The 19,499-nt window shown below is 40.6% G+C and overlaps 2 protein-coding genes across 3 annotated transcripts in view; one reads left to right on the forward strand and one right to left on the reverse strand.

Annotated features, from left to right (window-relative positions):
- Positions 1-1,745: 1,745 nt before the first annotated feature.
- On the reverse strand, positions 1,746-13,945 carry ezh1 (enhancer of zeste 1 polycomb repressive complex 2 subunit). Of its 2 annotated transcripts, none has more exons than XM_005726059.1 (20): positions 13,709-13,945; positions 12,392-12,567; positions 11,996-12,121; positions 11,205-11,327; positions 10,652-10,769; positions 9,928-10,158; positions 9,258-9,360; positions 8,805-8,968; positions 8,527-8,618; positions 8,252-8,414; positions 7,061-7,245; positions 5,586-5,677; positions 5,430-5,458; positions 5,194-5,319; positions 3,920-4,098; positions 3,737-3,832; positions 3,561-3,642; positions 3,390-3,470; positions 3,206-3,290; positions 1,746-3,118 (listed from the first exon to the last, which is right to left on the reverse strand). In XM_005726059.1, the coding sequence occupies exons 2-20, from the start codon at positions 12,563-12,565 to the stop codon at positions 3,058-3,060; spliced, it is 2,310 nt and encodes a 769-aa protein (XP_005726116.1). In that variant the 5' UTR covers positions 12,566-12,567; positions 13,709-13,945; the 3' UTR covers positions 1,746-3,057. The 2 variants fall into 2 exon arrangements, with proteins under 2 accessions (XP_005726116.1, XP_005726115.1); XM_005726058.2 differs by having other exon boundaries at positions 13,476-13,944.
- A 2,566-nt stretch (positions 13,946-16,511) lies between these two features.
- The window catches only part of ramp2 (receptor (G protein-coupled) activity modifying protein 2), a 5,911-nt gene continuing 2,923 nt past the window's right edge, over positions 16,512-19,499 (forward strand). Inside the window, exons 1-4 of the mRNA XM_005726060.2 lie at positions 16,512-16,703; positions 17,302-17,364; positions 17,454-17,486; positions 19,287-19,304. Of these exons, the coding sequence (XP_005726117.1) occupies positions 16,643-16,703; positions 17,302-17,364; positions 17,454-17,486; positions 19,287-19,304 (175 nt within the window). The 5' untranslated portion in view covers positions 16,512-16,642. The remainder of the gene's footprint in view (positions 16,704-17,301; positions 17,365-17,453; positions 17,487-19,286; positions 19,305-19,499) is intronic.

Here is a 19,499-nt window from a genome sequence, read left to right on the forward strand (position 1 = left end):
AGCACTATCGTGTATGTGGGAAACAATGAAAAAAGTAACACATTTGCAACATATCAGCTATGCATATGTAGAGCATGAGCGCACTTTGCAGTAACATGCAATAATATTAGCTTCTTCCAGCCACCAATAATGTTAATGCCTCAGTTTATTTTGCTAATGCACAATAGCAAGTAGGATGCAATGAGTGTATACGTAACTATATGAATAATGTGTCAAGTGACTTGTTTTTAAAATTCCTTCAGTTTGTACAAGAAAAGCTACAGTCAAATGGAATGGTTTGAATGTATATCCTCAGACTGTGTAATGTATGAGCAGACACTACACTGAAGACCTACTCTGTTTTTATTGTAGACTGCTTAGTACTGAAAGTAAAACTATTCATTGTAGCTTTTTAGAATGCTCAGGATAAAGAAAGTACAGTACTTGTTCTCTGTAGCACTAATACACCTCCAAAACTCAACATTGTTGGTTTTTCTTCCGTTACAGATGGACAGGACTGTGCGAAATTGTACAGTGAAAGAATGTACAGTAGATGTAAAAACTGCAATTACTGTAAAGGCACGACTTGCTAATAATGTATGAACATGTATAGATTTGGCCAAAACTGGCAAATACAGGCTCTATTTTTCAGAATGTACTTTATTAACACGAATGAGAGTGAAAAGTGAGCAAACAGAGTGAAACTGATGGTTTGTGACGATCAAAGAATGATTTATGTTTTTGTTATTTGGACAATCGCCACATTAACAAACTTGGGTCAAATGTGCTTTGTTGCCTTTTAGCAAAGAGTCGACTTCTTTATCATATAAATGTATATATCTCACTGTATTCATTGGTAAATGGACTGTAAGCATTCAGCATTAGCAGTGTCACATTATTGCACCTCACTAATTAATTCATATGTGGTCCCTGGAGCGTGTGTTTGTGTGGTCTGATGTTTTAATGTTTGTGTATTTACATTTTTCCCACCAAGATACAACCTGATCTTAAAATAATGACAAACGTGCACTCATGCCAACTATTCAGCTCACTTATTGTAGTGCACCAACAGTAGTACAGTGAGACAGTGTTCAGTATGGCTCCTATCTGCACAGGCATCACATGACCTCATCCTGAAGGGACCATCCTGCAGCCTCATAATGGAGGAAAAGAAATGGGTAGGTTAAACGTCCAGTAGAGGGAGTCAGCCAGCTGGATGTTATCTAAGACAGGGTATGTGCTGACGATTTAAAATGTCAAACTTTCCGAGCATTGTTTAATGAGTTGAAGCTCAGATTAATGCCAGAATTTACAGGATTAAAAAAAGCAGATTTAAAGGGGCTTAAATTAGGCTCATAAAGGAATTGTGATTTGTGTGTATTGTGTTCTGTTAGCACTTAGAGATTTTAGTGTCTATAAAGGCCTTAAAAATCTGCAGACACCCTGTGAACAGTGATATCATGTCTGAAATCATGTGAAGAGTAGGCAGGTTAGATTTCTCTGCAACATCAAACTAAATCCTTCTGGAACAAATTCTAGAAATGAAGATTACAGTTATGTTTTGATCACCTTGAAGTGTAGATTATTTTTCTGTTCTCTCTGCTCGAGGTTGTTTTGTAATAGTTTCACTGTAAATGACCATAACTGTGTAAATCAAGGCAAAGCCAAACTGTCATCTCAATAAATGAAGCTTGAAGGAAATCAATGTGTTGTTCGAGCTTTCAATGTAGGGAGCATTTAGCACAGATAAGGACTAGGGTGGCATCTTTAATGTATAAAGTTAAACTTTTATTTTTATAGGCATACACTGTACACAGCATTAAACTCCATTTTGTTCATCTCTATTGAGAAAGATCTCATTTCAAAGTGGGCTTTTAATGTTTTATAAATGAAGAACAGACCAAACGGCAAGTGTGGACATAAAAAAATAAAGAAAAACAAATGAAAAAGGATCATTTACATTCACATGTGGGGGGCCTTAATATTTGGTCAAACACTAACAAATTTGCTTTTTCAATGGTCATAACCTTCATTGGTTACCTTTAACACAGCTTTGTTACGCAACACAGCCATGTTGTTTCAGCACTTTTCTTCCTGGAATCATTTGGCACTTATTTATTTGCAAAGGAAACATCTACTCTGTGACTTACTTTCCTGGCAAAATGCGAGAGTATCGGGCTGTTGTAAACACAAAGATAAATGCTTGACGTATGCATGCCAGTCTGAGTACCAATAATAGGATAATGTTTAAAATGAAAAGCAGAATGAGATCTCTTCACCATCATCTACAGGTTACATTCAGTCAGTCGGTTTCTCGTCTGGTTGCCTATTTTTGCAGAACAGTGATACAAATGCACAATAACTTATTTTACCATAAAGATGGATGAAGTTGCTAGCTGCAGAGAAAATTCACAGGGGGAGCGCATCGAGTTGCGCAACCTGATCAAGTTTCTCTGTAAAACAGCGACAGCTTAACCTCATACTACAATACTGCATGACTGCACGTTAACAACAGTATCTGTCCAAAGCTAATGTTGCATCTAACATGTTTAATGGATGGTTTGTCACATGCATTTCATTTACCATCATTACATACACTGTAAAAAATTGCATTACATACTGAATTCTCAAAGAAAAGCCAGTCAATAAGTACAGTAACAAAACTGCTGAGAGTTACACACTGTGCTATGGGTTATTTCGGCTTTGTTTGCTTTGACGAGATGGAATAAAAAATTTGAGATGCTCTCAGTACAGTAAGTGATAGGGATTAATAGTATTTCCACTTTAAATAGTTTAAGCTTGGTTGATACAGTTTTACAGGTAGGCGGATGGGTCTGAGCAGATGAGGAGGAGAGCTAATGGCTGTCACTGAAGGAGGTGGTACAGTGTTTGTGGCGCATGAGCACCTGCAAACAGCGGGGAGGGGCTTTCTATTTTTGGAAGTGCAGCAGAGAGGGCAGAGACGGTGACTGCTGATAGAAATTTGTCAGCTAAATGTGATGCTGCAGACGGGGAAAGAAGCATTAGTAGGTGGCTGAGGAGTTAAGGACCAGTTCTGAAGGTAGGCAGCCGATGAAGCTAAGACAAGTCTACCTCCCTCTCTATTCCCACATATTTGAGGGCATCGGCTTGGCTGTATCTGTGGGAGGAAACACAGTATGAAGAGTGTGAGTTTGTATACATTATCTCTTGAAGCTGGAGATTACAAAGGGGCCTTCAACTCTACCTGTAATCAAAGAAGAGCTCCTCTCCTTGAAGGATAGCTCGTTTGGCAAATATTCCAATGCGGTGGTCTCCATTTACCATCACCACTGCAAGGGCAGGGAATATAACATCAGACAAAATAACTCTTATAAAGCTGCTGAATTCATATAGTAAAGCAAAGTGACCCCCACCCCCCCTTCACTGACCTTTAGCATAGCAGTTGGGATTAACTGAATGATTTGCAAAGCGGATTTTGTTCCCCTTTCGTGTGGCATCCACAACAAAGTCTAAAGAGAGAAACAGAGTATGTTATGGGTTTTTTAATACACTGCAGTGGTACGCCTGGCTTAGAATTTTACGCTGTGGGGAATACGTGCCGTTGTTCAAGTTGAAAAGGAAGCTAGACATGTATTTGTCGTAAATCCTTCCACGTCGGTCTGCTTCATCTTGAGAGATCAGCTGCTTATGCACACATATAGGAAAAAGAACACTGTAAGCACGCAGCATGGATGATGCATTTGAAAATAAAATCGACGAAACTGCACAGACTTGCCTCTCCGCAGTATTCAGAGATGAATTCATTCTTCTGAACAGGCTCTTTGATGAACGTGCCCCACCCAGCAACATCAGAGGGAGCCAAAAGCAGGTGCTAAAAACACCATATGATATTTGAGTTATTTAATACCACTAAATTTCACTCTTTAAAATTTTTAAACAGCCACATCTTCCAGTGTACCTTTTTCAGGCCTCTCTGGATGCTACAGTTCTTGCAGGAGACTACTTTACTGTCCCAGTGGTCTGCGGCACCGCACGTCATGCAAAGATCTGGGTCACATTCTCTTACAGCCAGGTAGCAGGGACATTGTTTAGTGTTGCACTGAGTCTTACACCTGCAGCCTGGGAAGCGGTTTTGGCCTAGACAACATTTAGACACAGAGCTGCTTTGAAAGGGGAATTGCTGACATGTTTTATAAAGAAGTTAGCAGTAAACCAGAAATATACTACATTATGTGAAGAAATATCATTATGATTAAAAAACTCAATAAAAAAAAACCAACCCTGAATTTCGAAATACAGTTGCAGAAGAGGAGCTCAGAGGTTGAGTAATGCTGAGAGGTTCATTAATCAGAGACCTCTGCTGGCAGACATGCTGAAATACAATTTTGAGGCGTGTAACATAACACCCTCAGGGCAGATGAATGGAAGGCTCAAGCAAGAATAACGGAAATGTCTTTCCAATAGCCTATGCTTGGAAAAAAACTGTCCATACTAAGGCTGCTCAAGGCAGCCTATCGCTTCCCATTCCCACCACGAGTGGATTTTATACTTCTGTATCATCAAGCGCCGTTTAGCTCGAGCTATTTGACTCATACTGACGCAGGAGACGATGTTATATATCAAGCACAGAGCCTGTCACATCCCTTTGATTTCACTCCAAGTTTTTAATGCACGCACATGTGGAACTAGGGCCTGCTTCCTGTTTGGCCCCGGCTCTTTGCCGCTACGGGAAAAGGCGAGGTAATCAGGAGATGGGAGGAGAAAAGGTGACTAAACCAGCACAGATGAACAAATCAAGCAGAAAAAACTCCTCTTCCGAGACCACAGAAAAAAATGTTTGCTTAATCTTATCCTCTCTCTTTATTAACAACTCTCCAGAGGGCATCATACAGAAAAAGCATTTCTCCACCATGTGGCCATTTAAGAAAACACAGTTCTGGGGCATTGCTGCTGCAGCAAATAGCTCATTGTGAATGCAGCTCTCTGTGAAGCAGACACCCACCTATCCCTGCCAGAGGACAATTTCTCCTCTGACTGCTGCCAGACTACTGCAAAATCGTTTTACATTCTGCTGCCCTGCTCTACTGTGGCCTGGCAAACGGCTTCTCAGTGGAAAATGTGATTATAACAAACAATCTTCTTTGAGCATCGCATGGTCAAGCAGGCTATTGTGTTTTTGGTAGAATTAAGCCACAAATTGTGATGAAATGAATAAAAAAAGTTAACACTTACACTCATGCTCACATTGGCAGAACTTCTCACAGAAATTTTGGGTCATTACACACGGGCAGGAGCTGTCACATGGGTGGTCGGGGTGGTCACATGGCTGATAGTTGTACACTTGATTGGATGAGTTATCTGGAACAACAGAGGACAAAGCCCTCAGACTGGAACAGTAAGCTGTGTTGTATGTCAGAAGGCATAATGAAGGCATAATGAAGTAAAAACCATGTCTTTTTTATACATACCTTTCTTAAGTTGAATCTTTGCCCACAACCTGTAATATGCATTAAATATATTAGAGAGCTTTATTCCTCTTTGCTAAAAGCTCAAATTTCTTTCACACCTATTCCGGAAGACGAAACAATAAGTCAGAGAAAAGATAATAACAGTTGAGTTCTTGCCTATGCTTCCTTTTCTTCTTTTGAGGGGAGATGCCTCCATCTTCCAAAGGAACACGATGGATCAGAACCTCTTTCACTGCAAACTCATAGACCTTTGGGAAATGACAATGACGTGGACGACATATCATCTTGCAAGTTCAGCGTGCAAGCAAACAACTATGAAGACATTCTGCAATTATTTTGTGCAAAGTAACAAAGGCACCCAAGTTTCAAAAACAAGCTGCTTATATAAAACCCAACTGCAGAGACCAGACATTCACATGCATCTGTGTGAAAACATGCTCAACCACTTCTGGTTGCTAAAACCCAGTTTTGGCCTCTTTCCTGGGATGTACACATACATAATGCAGCTGGTTTCAGCATTTCCCCTCAGAGAAGCAGTGGGTGGGTGGGGCAGTCAGAATATTAGCAGCCCAGTACAGATTTGTTTGGCCATGGAACAAGAGGGGATACAAGGGTTGGATATCAAGGGTGACGCTTTTTAAATAAATGCACAACTATAAAAACTTTTGAAATCTAATTTTTTAAAGTAGCAAAATGTTCCCAACAGAGCACTCTCATGCACAGCCCAAGGGAAGCTGGGAATGTCTGAACAACTGCATCATGAGGGAAAATGAGAGACGTCACATCTGGTTGGCATTCCTCTTTATGGTGCCATATGCAATTCTCTCTGTAGTCAGTCCAATTATCCACACCATAAAACCACAAGCACCGGATGCACGTTATTATACTTGGACTGACGCAACAGAAATCAGCAGCGCAAGTATGGTTTGTACTTTATTTCAAAAACAACTATGAATCAGTTTTAGAGAGTTTTAGTTGAGTTCATAGACTACAAAAAACACACTTCATAGTTAGTATAGTTAGTAAACAACAGATGTGAGAGGTAATCAGGCACAACTGAGGCACAACTGAGATTCTCTTTTTCTTTTTTCTTTTGTAGTCTACAAAGAGGTTAAGAACTGTTTTACTTATACTTCCTTGCATTTTCTTATGAAAGCATCTGTACTGTCATTATAAAGCAAGCTACATTTTAATGTCTGTTTACTGGTGCATTGGTTCATATGACTGAAACTGTTTAACAAAGCTATTTGTGAGTTATGATGGGGCTGTGCAAAATGTATAAAATGATGTCAGTTGAGTCAAGCTCTTGCTCTAAAGGCAAGTTTGAAAAGGAAATCAAAGGCATAGAGTTAGCAAGAAATCTCTGTGCACTGCTCCTCACTTCTGCTTGAGGCTTCATGTCTCCAGGCTACATTTGCTGCTACAGGCAAAACATGTTATAAACTCTCAACTACATAGTTTGAAATCGAATTACCGGTACACTGCGGTTAATGTAGCTATCCTATCTGGACACAGAACGAAGATAAAGCTGAAATAAAGTGCAATTATTAGTGGTGACTAATATTTAGTAGTTTTAACACCAACTTTCAAACCAAAACAAGTGAACACCTGTATGTGCCTGTATGTTTTACCTCCTTGCAGTTCTTTGTACCGATGAGGCGAGCAATAGAGCAGAAGTTGTTGAAGTATGTGCCGTGTAGCACCCGGAAAAGTGACTCCTCTGCTCCACTCCACTGGACGACACAGCACGCCTGCTGCTCCCCGTCATCATCTCCTGGACGCAGCTTGGTGGGAGTCTGGCACCGTGAATTCCCCTCTTTTTTTACACACAGACATACACAAACATATTTTGGGGATTTAGCTGGAAAGCATTTTGTCACATTTTTTTTTTACTCAACACGTATCTGAACAAGCAAGCACTTTTTAAATTACTTGGTCTTGGCAAAGTTTGTGACAGCTTTTATCCGCAATCATGCAATAAAAGGTGCTCTAACCTTGCACAAACATAAAAGCTGCTGTTTCTAGAAGCCGTCTTTGTATATAAATGGACACAAAGGGGACTGTGAGTTTTGATTGGGGTTTTGGATATCCAACAATGATGCTCGTGCATCCACAATTCAAGACAGCGCATGTTGCCAGGCAACAGACTGCATGGAGCATTACTGTGGCCACATGCTCCAGCGCTGAGCGTCTTTATTAATCTGCTCAACAATCTGCTTTTTCCACATTATCCCAACACATGTGGGAGACTCTGCTGAGTCACTGCCTCAGTACCAGGAGTTTCCAAAACTAACACAGGCTTCTGGTAAGGAACTGATAGAAATCAGCAACAACCTGACAGTGAATAAGAGAAAGAAAAACAGCCAGGGGTGTGTGCGCTTATTTCCTTCCTCTTGCTCTCTGCATGAAGAAATCAGTAGAAATGTGAAAGAATATAGTGCAGTAAAAGTAGTGAGGTGGAGAGGGAACAATGTGTTTATGTTGAGGCTGAAGCATGCAAAACTAATGGCTAGTTTATTTTTCTTGGCAAGAAAGAGCTGATACTAGGAGGAGATTGAAGAGGGAAGGAAAGGAGAGAGGATGTGGCTTGAAAGCTGTCATCTCTAGCCAAATTTCACTTTCCTTAAGAGGGTTAGTCAGGGTGGACAGCCTTCTGGGGGGTGGATCTCAGAAACTAATTAAAATATATACACTATCTATACTGCATGAACTCATGATGAAGAAAGCCTTTTGCTACCAGAAAGAAGAACACATGAACTGATTTTTTTTTTAAATTCATTCATTCATTCAAGAGTAAGTGACATTTTGAGAAGGTGCCCCACCTGAGGAGGAGGTGGTTTCATGGTCACTGTCACCCTCCTTGGGTTCTTCAGCAGAGCCAGATGGTCCAGGGCAGCTGGAACTGGTGGGACGGGGCTGCCTCCGTCGCCGCCGAGACTTCTGTGACCGCAACATATTCTGATCTACAAACTCTTTAGCCCCTTTCTTCACAAGAGAAAAGACGTAGAACATTTAAAATATGATCAGGAGGAAAACATAGGGAGTTCTAATGTGTAGAGAATGCATGAATGCATCAATTAAACAACTGTGGGCATACCTGTAACAGAAAGCAGTCTACACCGCATGGCTCAGTCTCCATGCGGATCTCCTTATTCTTCCTCTTGTAAACATTGGGTGTAGCATGAAAAGCTTCATCAACAGAAAGAAAAATGTTTTGACCCCTGTTTTTCATTATGTGGTTATTAGTAGCAGCTTCATGGAAAAAAAACAAAAGACTCAGAAATAATAAATATATTACCCTCAAAACTCAGAAGGAACACTATAATCTTAATAAATACATTTCAAACTTTGAAAGAATATATAAGAAGCTATTACGGTGGAGGAAACAGTCGTATTTGAAGCAGCGTCTGCAGAAGAGTGTGTGGAAGGAGTGTAACGACTGCTCTCTCTGCACAGACTTTGCAAAAGGTCCGTCTAGGTTGGGGGTGCAGAGAGGGGGTAGCTTCACTGGACTTGGCGGCTCCAAGAGGTCCTTGTACCTGTGGAGGACATATGAAAAGTTTCAGCGGGATGTGTCACTTCTTTGTGGTGCACTATTGACGCTCATTTAACTTAGTGAAACAGTGCTGGACAAAGATGAAGATTTTTTCTTTCTGAGCACAGCTCTTTCAGATGCTGATGTAACTACCCCTTTGAGTCGGAGAGCCTGACAGGGAGCGACTATTATTACTTTCCTCTCTGACAGCTTTCGTCTCCATGGTGAACACTAAGCAACAGACTGCCCGGCATTGTGCGTACAGATCCCCGGATAGACTACACTTTTCTTACTTTTCCTTCAGCTCCTCTGTGGTGCCTTTGTAGGGGAACATTGAGGCGATCGCTGTAAATATCTTATCATTGGGGATCTTCTTGCTGCTGGACATGTCCTTCACTGTGGGAGACATGTGATGTGAATCACCCAGGTTTGTCCAGACATCAGGTTTTGATACAAACTCACAAACAAAGGTTATGCAATATGTTCTGTTGCAATGGTAAAGTTCCTTCAATTCTCAAGGTCACTTGGTAAAAAAAAACATGATAAAAGAGAAAAAAATGATGTAATAACACTGTACATCTCTTTTACCATTATCTTTGATTCACGTTCCCATCTTCTACACATGTATTTGTGAATCAGTCTCTAAATGACAGTGTGCCCAGGTGTGCTTCAAATGAACTGTCACTAAGTGTGTATATAGCCTAGTTTTCCATAAAGCTCGGTGCACGAGGTCATTCAGTTCTGTAATTAGAGCTGGGCCATATCAGTGTAAAGGACCAATGGGCTCACTCACACACAGTAGGGACACAGAGGCAGCTTTAAGGCAAACAATGTCAGCTCAAGAGCTGCTGTGGCAGGGCGACCTTGTGGCAGGTGTACAGTGCAATGACACGAACAGCATGAGCCTGTACTTTTCTTGTTCTCATCATCTGAAAACACAAATGCGCCAAGCTGAAGACTCACCCTCAGTAGTGCTTCTCCTCTTCCTCCTGACAAACGCCAAAGATCCAGCTTTGTTCTCTTCCGAGCCCTCCACTGAGCTCCTCCTCATCACCCTCTCTTCTTCTTTCTTCCCTGCCATGTCCCCAACAGTTCCTGCTGAGGCCTCCTCTTCTTCATCCTCCTCGTGGTCAGAATACTGGCTCAGGGCGTCCACTAACTCTTTAAATATCTCATCACTGATGAACCCTCCCTCTGGAACACAATCGAGATGTCATACTGATAGTTATCACCAATTAAATGTGTGATTCTTGACTTTTTTATTAAGAAGGCAAAAAGTCTATTTGGTTTTAAAAAGTGCAGGATCATTGAAAATCAAAATTCAGTTGTTCTATGCTATCCCTTTTATCCTATCCACTGAACTGTTTGATTAGTGAAGTACGAAAAGGATGCAAATCTTAAAATCGCCAAATTTCAACTTAACACCTACTGGAGATTTTTGGACCAACATATCAGACAGTACTCCCCACTCCAATCAAAAACAATCAGAGGAGAGAATTGAAGAATTTGAAGAATTACATCCAATTCCACCAGCAGAGTTTCAAAGATTTTCGAAGAAAATCACTGACAATATGCACTGAAGCTGTTCTGTCGGTACGAGGTGACCCATTACCTTACTAAGACACTTGATGCTGCATTTCCTTTAATATGTCTCTTGTTTGCAGGACATATAATATTCAACACAAACCTCTGTCACCATGAACACCGTCATAGTTGTCAATCAGTTCTTCCAGGAAAGCCTCGTCTTGCTCCAGCACTTCATCGCCCATGTAAGGGATGTTGTGGAGGAACGTTTCATCCTCCACCTAGAACATACAAACTTTGGTTAAAACAAGTCTCTAACTGCAGATGCTTCAGAGGGACCAAAACTGTAAAAGCAATAGACAATCACACTTGTTAGCAGAAATTTATTCACGGCCTGACTGAAAAAATGAAAATGAAAAGTTCTGTTGTAAGAGTGTTCTGTGAGCATACCCCCGTTTTTTGGATATGTTTTTCAAAATGTAACTTCTGTGGAACAAACTCCTATGTTATAGCTCGATAACATATGTTCCTGAGTTTATTCAGCTGCCCTAAAAGTTCCATGAAAAGAGAATTTAATAAGAAAAGAGCAGAACATTATCAGTTTCCATTTAACTCATAACTAGAATCAGATGAATTAGTAACACATTATATTCAGGGTGCTCTAAGGGTGATATGACACTGTAACTGTATCAATGACAATTGTGTTTTATTTATACCATAAAGTTTTGCTGCAGAGGGGACCAGGAGTGCATAAAGGGGATTCCAGATACTGTTGACAGTGGTCTCATGGCAATGGCTTGAGTTTTGAATCCTGGGAAGCCAAACTCCACTGTACACACCTGTAAGATAACCAGAGGTGGCTTGAGAATCACCAGATCCCAGAACAATATGCTGCAGCACTCGGCCGTTTTATAACTACACACTTGCTGCTTAACTCTGAGCAGGGGGAATAAAACCAGTTAACACAATACAGCCGACCGTGACAGCATGCGGGAGGAGAAAGATGTGGTTACACCATCAGGCTGTATGTATTATAAGCTCCCACAAGGCCGCAGACTGTTAGACTGTCATGCGATCCACTTCTACCACACTTCTCTTTCCCATCCAGTTGGGAATCGGTATAGAAGATTGGGAGGCGTGAAGAGATCTCAACATGATGTTCAAGAAGGGATTTCCTCACAACACATTCACATTATAAAAATATATTGAACTTCTAGCTTAGCCAGAGCATCTTGGACAGGAATAAGAAGATGTACCGCAAGGTTCAGATAATAGTGCAAATCATGTGTCATGCCATTGTCTTAATAGTCTCCATCGCTCTCTTTTTTGCATATTTTGGGGGGCTTTTAGCCTTTATTGTGATAGGACAGTGGAGAAAAGACAAGAAAGCTGACAGGAGGGAATGAACCCTGGACACTGCATTACAGCATAAGGGATGCCTGCTCTACTAAAGCTAGATCAGCGCCCCATAATTTCTCCATCTCTCTCTGACAGACCACCCACCCACCTTTTTCGTGGCCAGACCCCCATTAGCGGTTGACAGAGGGATGGACTGAATCCGGAGCTTGGACCATTCTGTGTTTAGGATATTTGTCTGTTGCTCAATCTTTTGCCTGTTAGACATGAAAAGGGTCTAGAAAAAAAAAAGAGAAAAAAGGACCAAGACATACACACTATTAACATAACATACGCATTGAGAACTGCATACAAAAGACACACCAGTGTCACACGTGCAAATTAAGCTTTGCTCTTTATTTGTTAGAGACCATTGCACAAAACCCTGATTGCACAAGAGAAAAGATGTCTTGTGCCAAATTTAGCTACGACCTTATCTTCATTCACAGACCCTGAAAAAAACCCCTGAACATCTGAATTTAACTTGTGTGACGTCAATGTGACTCACTTTGACCTCTTCTGCTTTTTTAAGGCGTTTGACCTGGCGAAGGCGCATATACTCAGACTTGACCCTCCGTCTCCACTCCAGCATGCTGCGAGAAGGGATAAAGGAGGAAGACTGAGGTCTTGGAAGTGATGGGGCAACACAGGTGCCAGGGGCTGCTGCAGCACTTTCCTCCATGACTGTTTAAAAATAAAAGGAAAGCATATGACAAACAGGCCCAACTTCAAAACATTCCACTTTCATATTCAGATAAGTTACTTTTGTAAACTTAGGCTTGTTTTCATGTCTTCTGCCACAGTAACTACTTTCACTAATTACTTTAAATCTATTATAGGCAGTAGTTTTGATGTAATATGGCTGCAGTCCATTTCAGTTACCTTATCATAGTACTAATGGGCTTACTATCGCCCTCTGTTTCTCACAACCCCCTTACATTTCCCCATTCACCCTCGCCGATGGTCTCTCAGAAAGAGTGCCCCCATCTGTTAGCAAAACAAAACAGACGTCTAATGCAAAAAAAAAAAAAAAAAAAAAAAAAACCTCCTCGAGTGCTTTACGGGCCTTTTTTCTGGTAGACTGCTTCTGCTCTTTTTGCAAAACTTGGGGGAAATTGACTGAATTATGCGCATACAGCGCGACAGTGTGCGCATCTATGAATACAGCACATGAATTTAATAGCACGGGGCATCCACATTGCACAGGAGTGGGCGTGCCACTTCAGAAAAGCAGAATAGAAAAGTGCGTAGTACAGTTTTTCTGTGTTTCATAATCGCCACGCTGAACATCAACTTCCCCGTCTGAACTCAAACGGAATTAAAAATAAATACGAAGGTCAAACTGAGCTCGGGGAAACTGCTGCACTTGATTTTTGGGGGCTACGAGACGTGCACACGTTTCAGACACATGAAGCTATGAAGTCCGCGACGTCCTGTAAGTGCAGCCCCGTGCCAAGAGAGCTACACAGTACCCATTTAAATGTAGAACACTCTAAAGACGTGCGACCGAACAGCACAATGACGGCACGTTACACTAGCGCTCGGGTGTGCACGTCAAGATCTCCACATCCAGTGTCGCAGTTATTAAATACCTTTAAATCCACGTCTCGTGTCCTATTTGTTGCGACAACAGCCCGCAACGCGACCAAGTCCCTTTCTGTTTTCTCTCTCTCTCTCTCTCGTTTTTTTTTTTAGTAGAGAGATCCGGAGCAATTCAAGGCTGTGTTTGCTATGGCTCTGACGCAGTTATCATCTCCGCGCAGCGAGGGGATCTCCGAGAAATCTCTATCCATGGGCATGGTGCTGGAGGTTGTTGTTGTTGTACCTTACAAATAACTGCGCACTTGGCTTGGTTGATCCACTCGAGCAGGAGGGTGACGTCTATATTATGATCACAGCCTTTCCAAGCAGAGGAGGATTTATTACTATTCTGCGTCCTGGGAATAAAAAGTAGCGTGCAGCAGCCGCAGCACAGCCATTTACACGCATACACAGGAACTGATGCAACTGTCCGGAGTGCTAGATCGCCATCTAAATGCGTGAAGGCAGATCACTCTGTGGGTTTTGATAGTAGAGCAAGTGCAATCACATAATCTTAAATACAGATGTACTCTATAGGAGCAAAAGAATAAAATGGCCTAAATACACATTATGAATACACGTAGTTTTATAGGAGTATCGGGTATTTAATTATATATACAAAAAAAAAAAACAACTTCTCACAGAACCTGAAAACGGATGCATTAATTCAGCCTGCCCACAGAGCTGAAGTAACTGTCTAGCCTACGAATTAAAAATAATAAATACTTGGACACTGGAACACAGTTTCCGGACATTCCAATGTACTGGGGTCAAATGGAAACCAATTCAGCTGCTGTTCAGCTCTTCTCCTCCAGGGAGAGCCCGACACACAAAGATAGAGGGTTGGATGAAGGTATTCACGCCACTGATGCTGTCACTTAACCCACGTAAAACCCACTATACAGCAAGCTGCTGCAAGCAAGCTGAAAACACAATCGAATGATGTTTTCGATGGACTTTGATTTGACGAGCAGCGATATGAGAAAGCATAATGACTTGAATTTACAGAGAAGTATATTAACCTCTGTATGAAGCAGATTGGTTTAAATCTTTGCATATGTGCAAGTAGCCAAACGTCACACCCCTTTCGAAGGGAAATGTTTAATTTAACACATCACACATAAACCGGACGTAGGGTTCACGTGGAAACAGTTGATCTCATGCGATTTTCTGGCTTGATTTGATTTAATGTACACAAGCTAACTCCTAACACTATAAGTAATTACGATAAATTACCAACAGTCACATTACTATGGAGGCAGTGATTCTGATTTGTGTATAAATTTAAAATCAGAGATAATCAGTTAATCTGCTACAATCACTTTAAATAGATCCAAATATTTACGTTCAATCAAATATAAAACAATTAGTGTGTGTACTTAATGCCAAATAAGAAGCTGAAAGTGCAGGCAATCGAGTAGTGGTTTGCTATAAATAAAAGTCCTTGAAAGTACTGCTTTGATAAATATGGTCGATGTTGTGTGTGCTCTCCACGGGAGGAATTTTAACACATCCCCTCAGGATATAACACAAAGAAAAAAGTAAAATACAAAGTATACAAATATATTTAAAAATATTTAGCCTCAGGGTATTTTATTTATAGCTCCCATTTATTTCATTTTATAGTTTATTACTTGTAAGATATTACAAAAAAAATCCCCAAAAGCAGACACAGTAATTATTCACCTGCAAGACACAAGATGGTGCTGTTTAGCTGGTTTTTTATTGGAAGGACGCCACATGAACTCATATGTACACATCAAAGTAGGATTAAGAGAAATGAAACTTTATATCGCCTTAACAGACCCGTTGTGTTTCTGTCTGATTGCTGTTGTCGTTGATCCCCTCTGTTCCCTGGCTGTGCTGTTTGTGGCACGCATGCCTGCTTATGATTTATGCATTCAGTGAGCGTAAAGTATCTCAGATACAGTTTGTTTGCCATATCCACAGTGATATTTGAAGTAGCCACTGCCATGTTGATACTAAACTGTCAAACAAGCAAACACACAGAGGAAGATGAGCTTAGGACACTGTTATCAGCAGGAAGTTTTTAATTCTGTATCACGTAAACTGCGCGTGTTGATCTTGGCATCTCTATTTGGGATACATTTCTTCAGATATGCTGCAGGCTTTATGATCTGTGACAAAGCCTTGGAGATGAAAAGATTTACAAAGTAGCTAATAAAACAGAGACTTCGAAAGCCATTTGAAATAGCGAGTGACTGTAGAAGCATTCATTTTTGTAGAACACGTGTCAAAGTAAATGTTTACTTACTTACATTTTAAATATGCTTCGTGCTCCACTTCGCTCACACTCCAAGTTCAATATTTAAGCTTCTATATGCTGGATTTTTAAAGTTCAGTCCATTACATGTAAAACAGTGGCCTCTTTTAACTGAAATGAAATGTGGAAGCAATTTTGGCCTCTGCTACTTGGACTTCTTCCAAGCCTAGCAGCTGAAAAAGAGTACTCATCCCTCAGTGACGCGCATCAATTTCATACTGGATATTCCAGCCACCTCTCTTTACCACAGAGGTTTATTGAGATAGATAGATATTCTTTACCCACGGTTAGTCAGTTGCTCCACAGTAATGAAATATGAATCTATAACTTAAAAAAATGTAGATTAACTGTAGATTCATTAAAACTTTGTCTGATATTTCTGAACAATAAGCTAAAAAAAAGTATCTCTTCTTTGTGATTTGCAACCCTGTGTGTTTCTCCTAAAAATAATTGACTTAAAACATTTACTTCTCTAAATCTTTATTTATGCAAGACATGAAAAGCGACTTGTCAGCAGCATGTATCCTGTCAGTCTAACATAGCTTGCATTTGATCAGAAACTCCTGCAGCTGGAAACCATGTTTGTAATAAAATTCTGCTTGCAATGATAAATAAAGAGGCAGAAAGTGGGGAAGAGAAAAACAGGACAAAGTGTGGCCCCTGAAAACAGAGGGTGGGACAAACTAAGGAAATAGATGAAGAGAGAGAGAGATTGATAGTCCTGCACCAATGGGCCGCAATAGTCCTAACTTTATCAGAGGCTCTTTGCCCCATTTGGTGAGTCCGCCCCTACTAGGAAATGAGGGCTTCCTGTTGCTTTACACAGCCTTCCTGCAAAAGGTTGAGATATGTAATTCTTACCCATCAGGGAAGAGGAGAAGAACATTAGGCAAAATGACACTCACCAGATTCTTAGTTATGTATTTCAGAGTTTTTATGCCTTTTTTCATCTGGGGTAAGTAAAGGCTTTATGCTATCCTAATTTTTATTATTCTGACTTAATCTTTTAACTTTTCCAAGAACTCACCTCTCAGTAAGAATTCAAAGAAAACTTTTAGTAATTAGTAGATTTTAGTAAGGAGTTTAGTCAATGCCATGACTGAGTTTTACACTGAAACAGTTTGGATTAAGGGTCACAGAGTAATTGTGATCAGCCTGAGACAACTGATTTGTCTTGGATCAGTTTTTTTTTTTTACTTTAGGAGGATATTTTTATGAATCTTGTTGCTTTTTTTTTTTTTAAATGCAGTTGTCACGAGTCTTTAATAAATAAAATATTTCAGTCAATTACTTATTTATTTCGCGCAATAAGACCGTGATCACATGGGATGAGCTTTTGAGTTGAACACATTAAGATTTCCCTAGAAAAGGGCTAGACAAAGGGAGGATGCACTCATTTGTTCATTCACCACGGCATGTTATTTCCTTTACTGCCCCAGTCAGGCCTGCAAACTACATATAGAAGATTATTTGCACGTATAAAATATTGTGGTGTTTTAAATCAACAGTTATATTCCAGTGTTCAGGTCTTTATTTTATTCCTCTTATTACAGCAAGCACAGCAGTGGTATGTCAAAGTGAAGAAAAGGTAACTGTGCATCCGACAGTAACAGTAGGTAAGTACATTTACAGAAATAAGCAACAAACCAAGGAAGAAACAAAATTCATGCATGACCGCTGACTAACTTATACCCTTTCTTTGCAGAGTTTAACTCAACAGACAGGATGATGACTCTTAGTAAGTGCATACATTTTCTCTGTCACTTTATTATAGACTGACAGCTATACATCTATGTCTATATGTCCTAGATTTTGTATTTTTACAGTTCCAAATAGGGTTTATGTAATTGTGTCCTCTGAGGAATTGCTTTGGATTACATTTCTAAACTTATTTGCCTGGTCTGGAACTGACAAACCAGAAAAGCAGAACTCAGGGATCCTTTTTTCTGCCAAGATTTGTCCTTGTGTATTACCATGAGAATCCAAGACAAACTCCTGGGGAGGTCTCTACCAGTAAGGGGTCAACGTCAGTGGACATGAGGCCCGTAATGGTTTGGGGTTGGAGGTTAACTGAAACCTCATCACGAGCAGCCCCCACCTGGCTCGACTTCCTAAATTTGTTCGTCATTCACCCCACGCAACGTCTGTGATCAACGCATGAACTCTGAGTTGTGAAACAACTAGAACATTGGAGCAGCGCCCCTTTCACTGTTCCTCATCCTGTGCCTTCCTTTTTTTCCTTTTTTCCTGAATCCCCCGACTGTCCCCCTCCTCCCCCTGCCAGTGCTCTCAACTCTGAGCCCCCCACCCGCTGGAAAAAAAAAGAGAACACATTTCCTGATGTCATTACTAAATCAAAAGGTTGCTTGGCAAACAGATGTTGTGAGAGGCAGAACATATGGATTTAGTGTCATAAATTAACAAGCTGGTTGTGAGAAACCCTAAACCATAGATTTCATTTTTAATTCAATCAGTGAAAGCACCTCTCTTGCACACAATTTTTTTTTAAGTGGTGAGTAGGGACAGTGAGAAACTATCTTCCAGATGTATCGCACACATGAGCAAGATTTCCCGTACTTGTTGCGTTAATTACAGAATGTTTTCCTACTAGCATGCACGCGTAACGATAGTTGGCCCTTTAAACAGCTGGTCAACTCTGACAAACAACTCTTTCCAGGTTTGGTCAAATTAACCTAAATATGAAATCATGGCTGTCTGCAGAGCACACCCTGCAGAGTCATGATTACATCCACCCCGAAACGCTAAGTCCTAAATGTTTACTTATGTTTCCTATTTGGCAGAGGCAGCCCAAAAGGCAAATAAATCACATGCTGTGAGCTGGCCAGGCCTTCGACTGTGAGAAACTGAGACTAAAAAGCAGAACAAGAGTTAAAGAGTAAAGGGTTTTCAGATGTGAGTCCAGCCCCAGCTTGGGTGTGCTCCCTTTTATTTGGGAGAATGGAGAGGACAATCTTTGTTGCCTCCACCCCTTTAAAAGCGGAAGAAATTTTTAAAGAAATGTGTGTTAGAGAGGGGGAGAGCCGCTGCCAAGGCGCAGGGCCATCAGACAGATCTTCGAAGAACATCTGGTAACCGCGGGTAACATTGTTTGGACATCTGGTAACCGAAGATTGCACTGCTTCTCTTCCATCCTGTCGGGTTTCCTGTTATGCCTCGCTGTGCGAAGTCTAAGAAGTTTTGGTTTTTTATACATGGTTATACGCTGGGGAAAACACACCTTTATTCATTTTTTCTGACATGAAGGGAGCACTTGGTTTCATAGGGTTATTCCTCTCCTTTCTCTTCGGTGAGTGTGTGGTCTCCCTTTTATATATGAAAGTGCCTGCCTCTGTGCTAGAGATGTGGAAAGAATTCATTATCTAAAGTAGACTAAAAATTCCCATGGTACTCCGATTTGCTTGGACAGATGCGTTTTTTAATGAACTGAATTAGGAAGGGCTTACATGGCAGATTTGGAGAGACTTACTGCTTCATGTACATGTTTTTAAGCTAAAAAGTGTTTTTTCTTCTCTTTCAGATGCCACTGGACAGTTTGGTAGGTGGCATAACCTTCTAAACATACATAATCATATATCTTCATATATAATTTGTAGGGGTGCAACGATACACAAAATTCACGGTTCGGTTCGGTTCGGTTCGATACTTTGGTGTCACGGTTCGATATTTTTTCGATACAAAAAAAATGTTCATGCCTTTTTAATTTGTCATTTATTAAAATTATAAATATATA

This window comes from Pundamilia nyererei, unplaced genomic scaffold, assembly GCF_000239375.1.
Source record: "Pundamilia nyererei isolate P.nyererei 1_Seehausen unplaced genomic scaffold, PunNye1.0 scaffold00018, whole genome shotgun sequence".
Taxonomy (NCBI): domain Eukaryota; kingdom Metazoa; phylum Chordata; class Actinopteri; order Cichliformes; family Cichlidae; genus Pundamilia; species Pundamilia nyererei.

What these genes read in the sequence shown, in the direction of transcription:
- ezh1 (XM_005726059.1), bottom strand. Translation starts at nt 12,565, where the DNA reads ATGGAGGAAAGTGCTGCAGCAGCCCCTGGCACCTGTGTTGCCCCATCA. An exon ending in TGAAACCACCTCCTCCTCAG is followed by an intron (nt 7,246 to 8,251) that starts GTGGGGCACCTT and finishes GTGTAAAAAAAG; the next exon opens with AGGGGAATTCACGGTGCCAG. An exon ending in CTGCCAATGTGAGCATGAGT is followed by an intron (nt 4,099 to 5,193) that starts GTAAGTGTTAAC and finishes AATGTTGTCTAG; the next exon opens with GCCAAAACCGCTTCCCAGGC.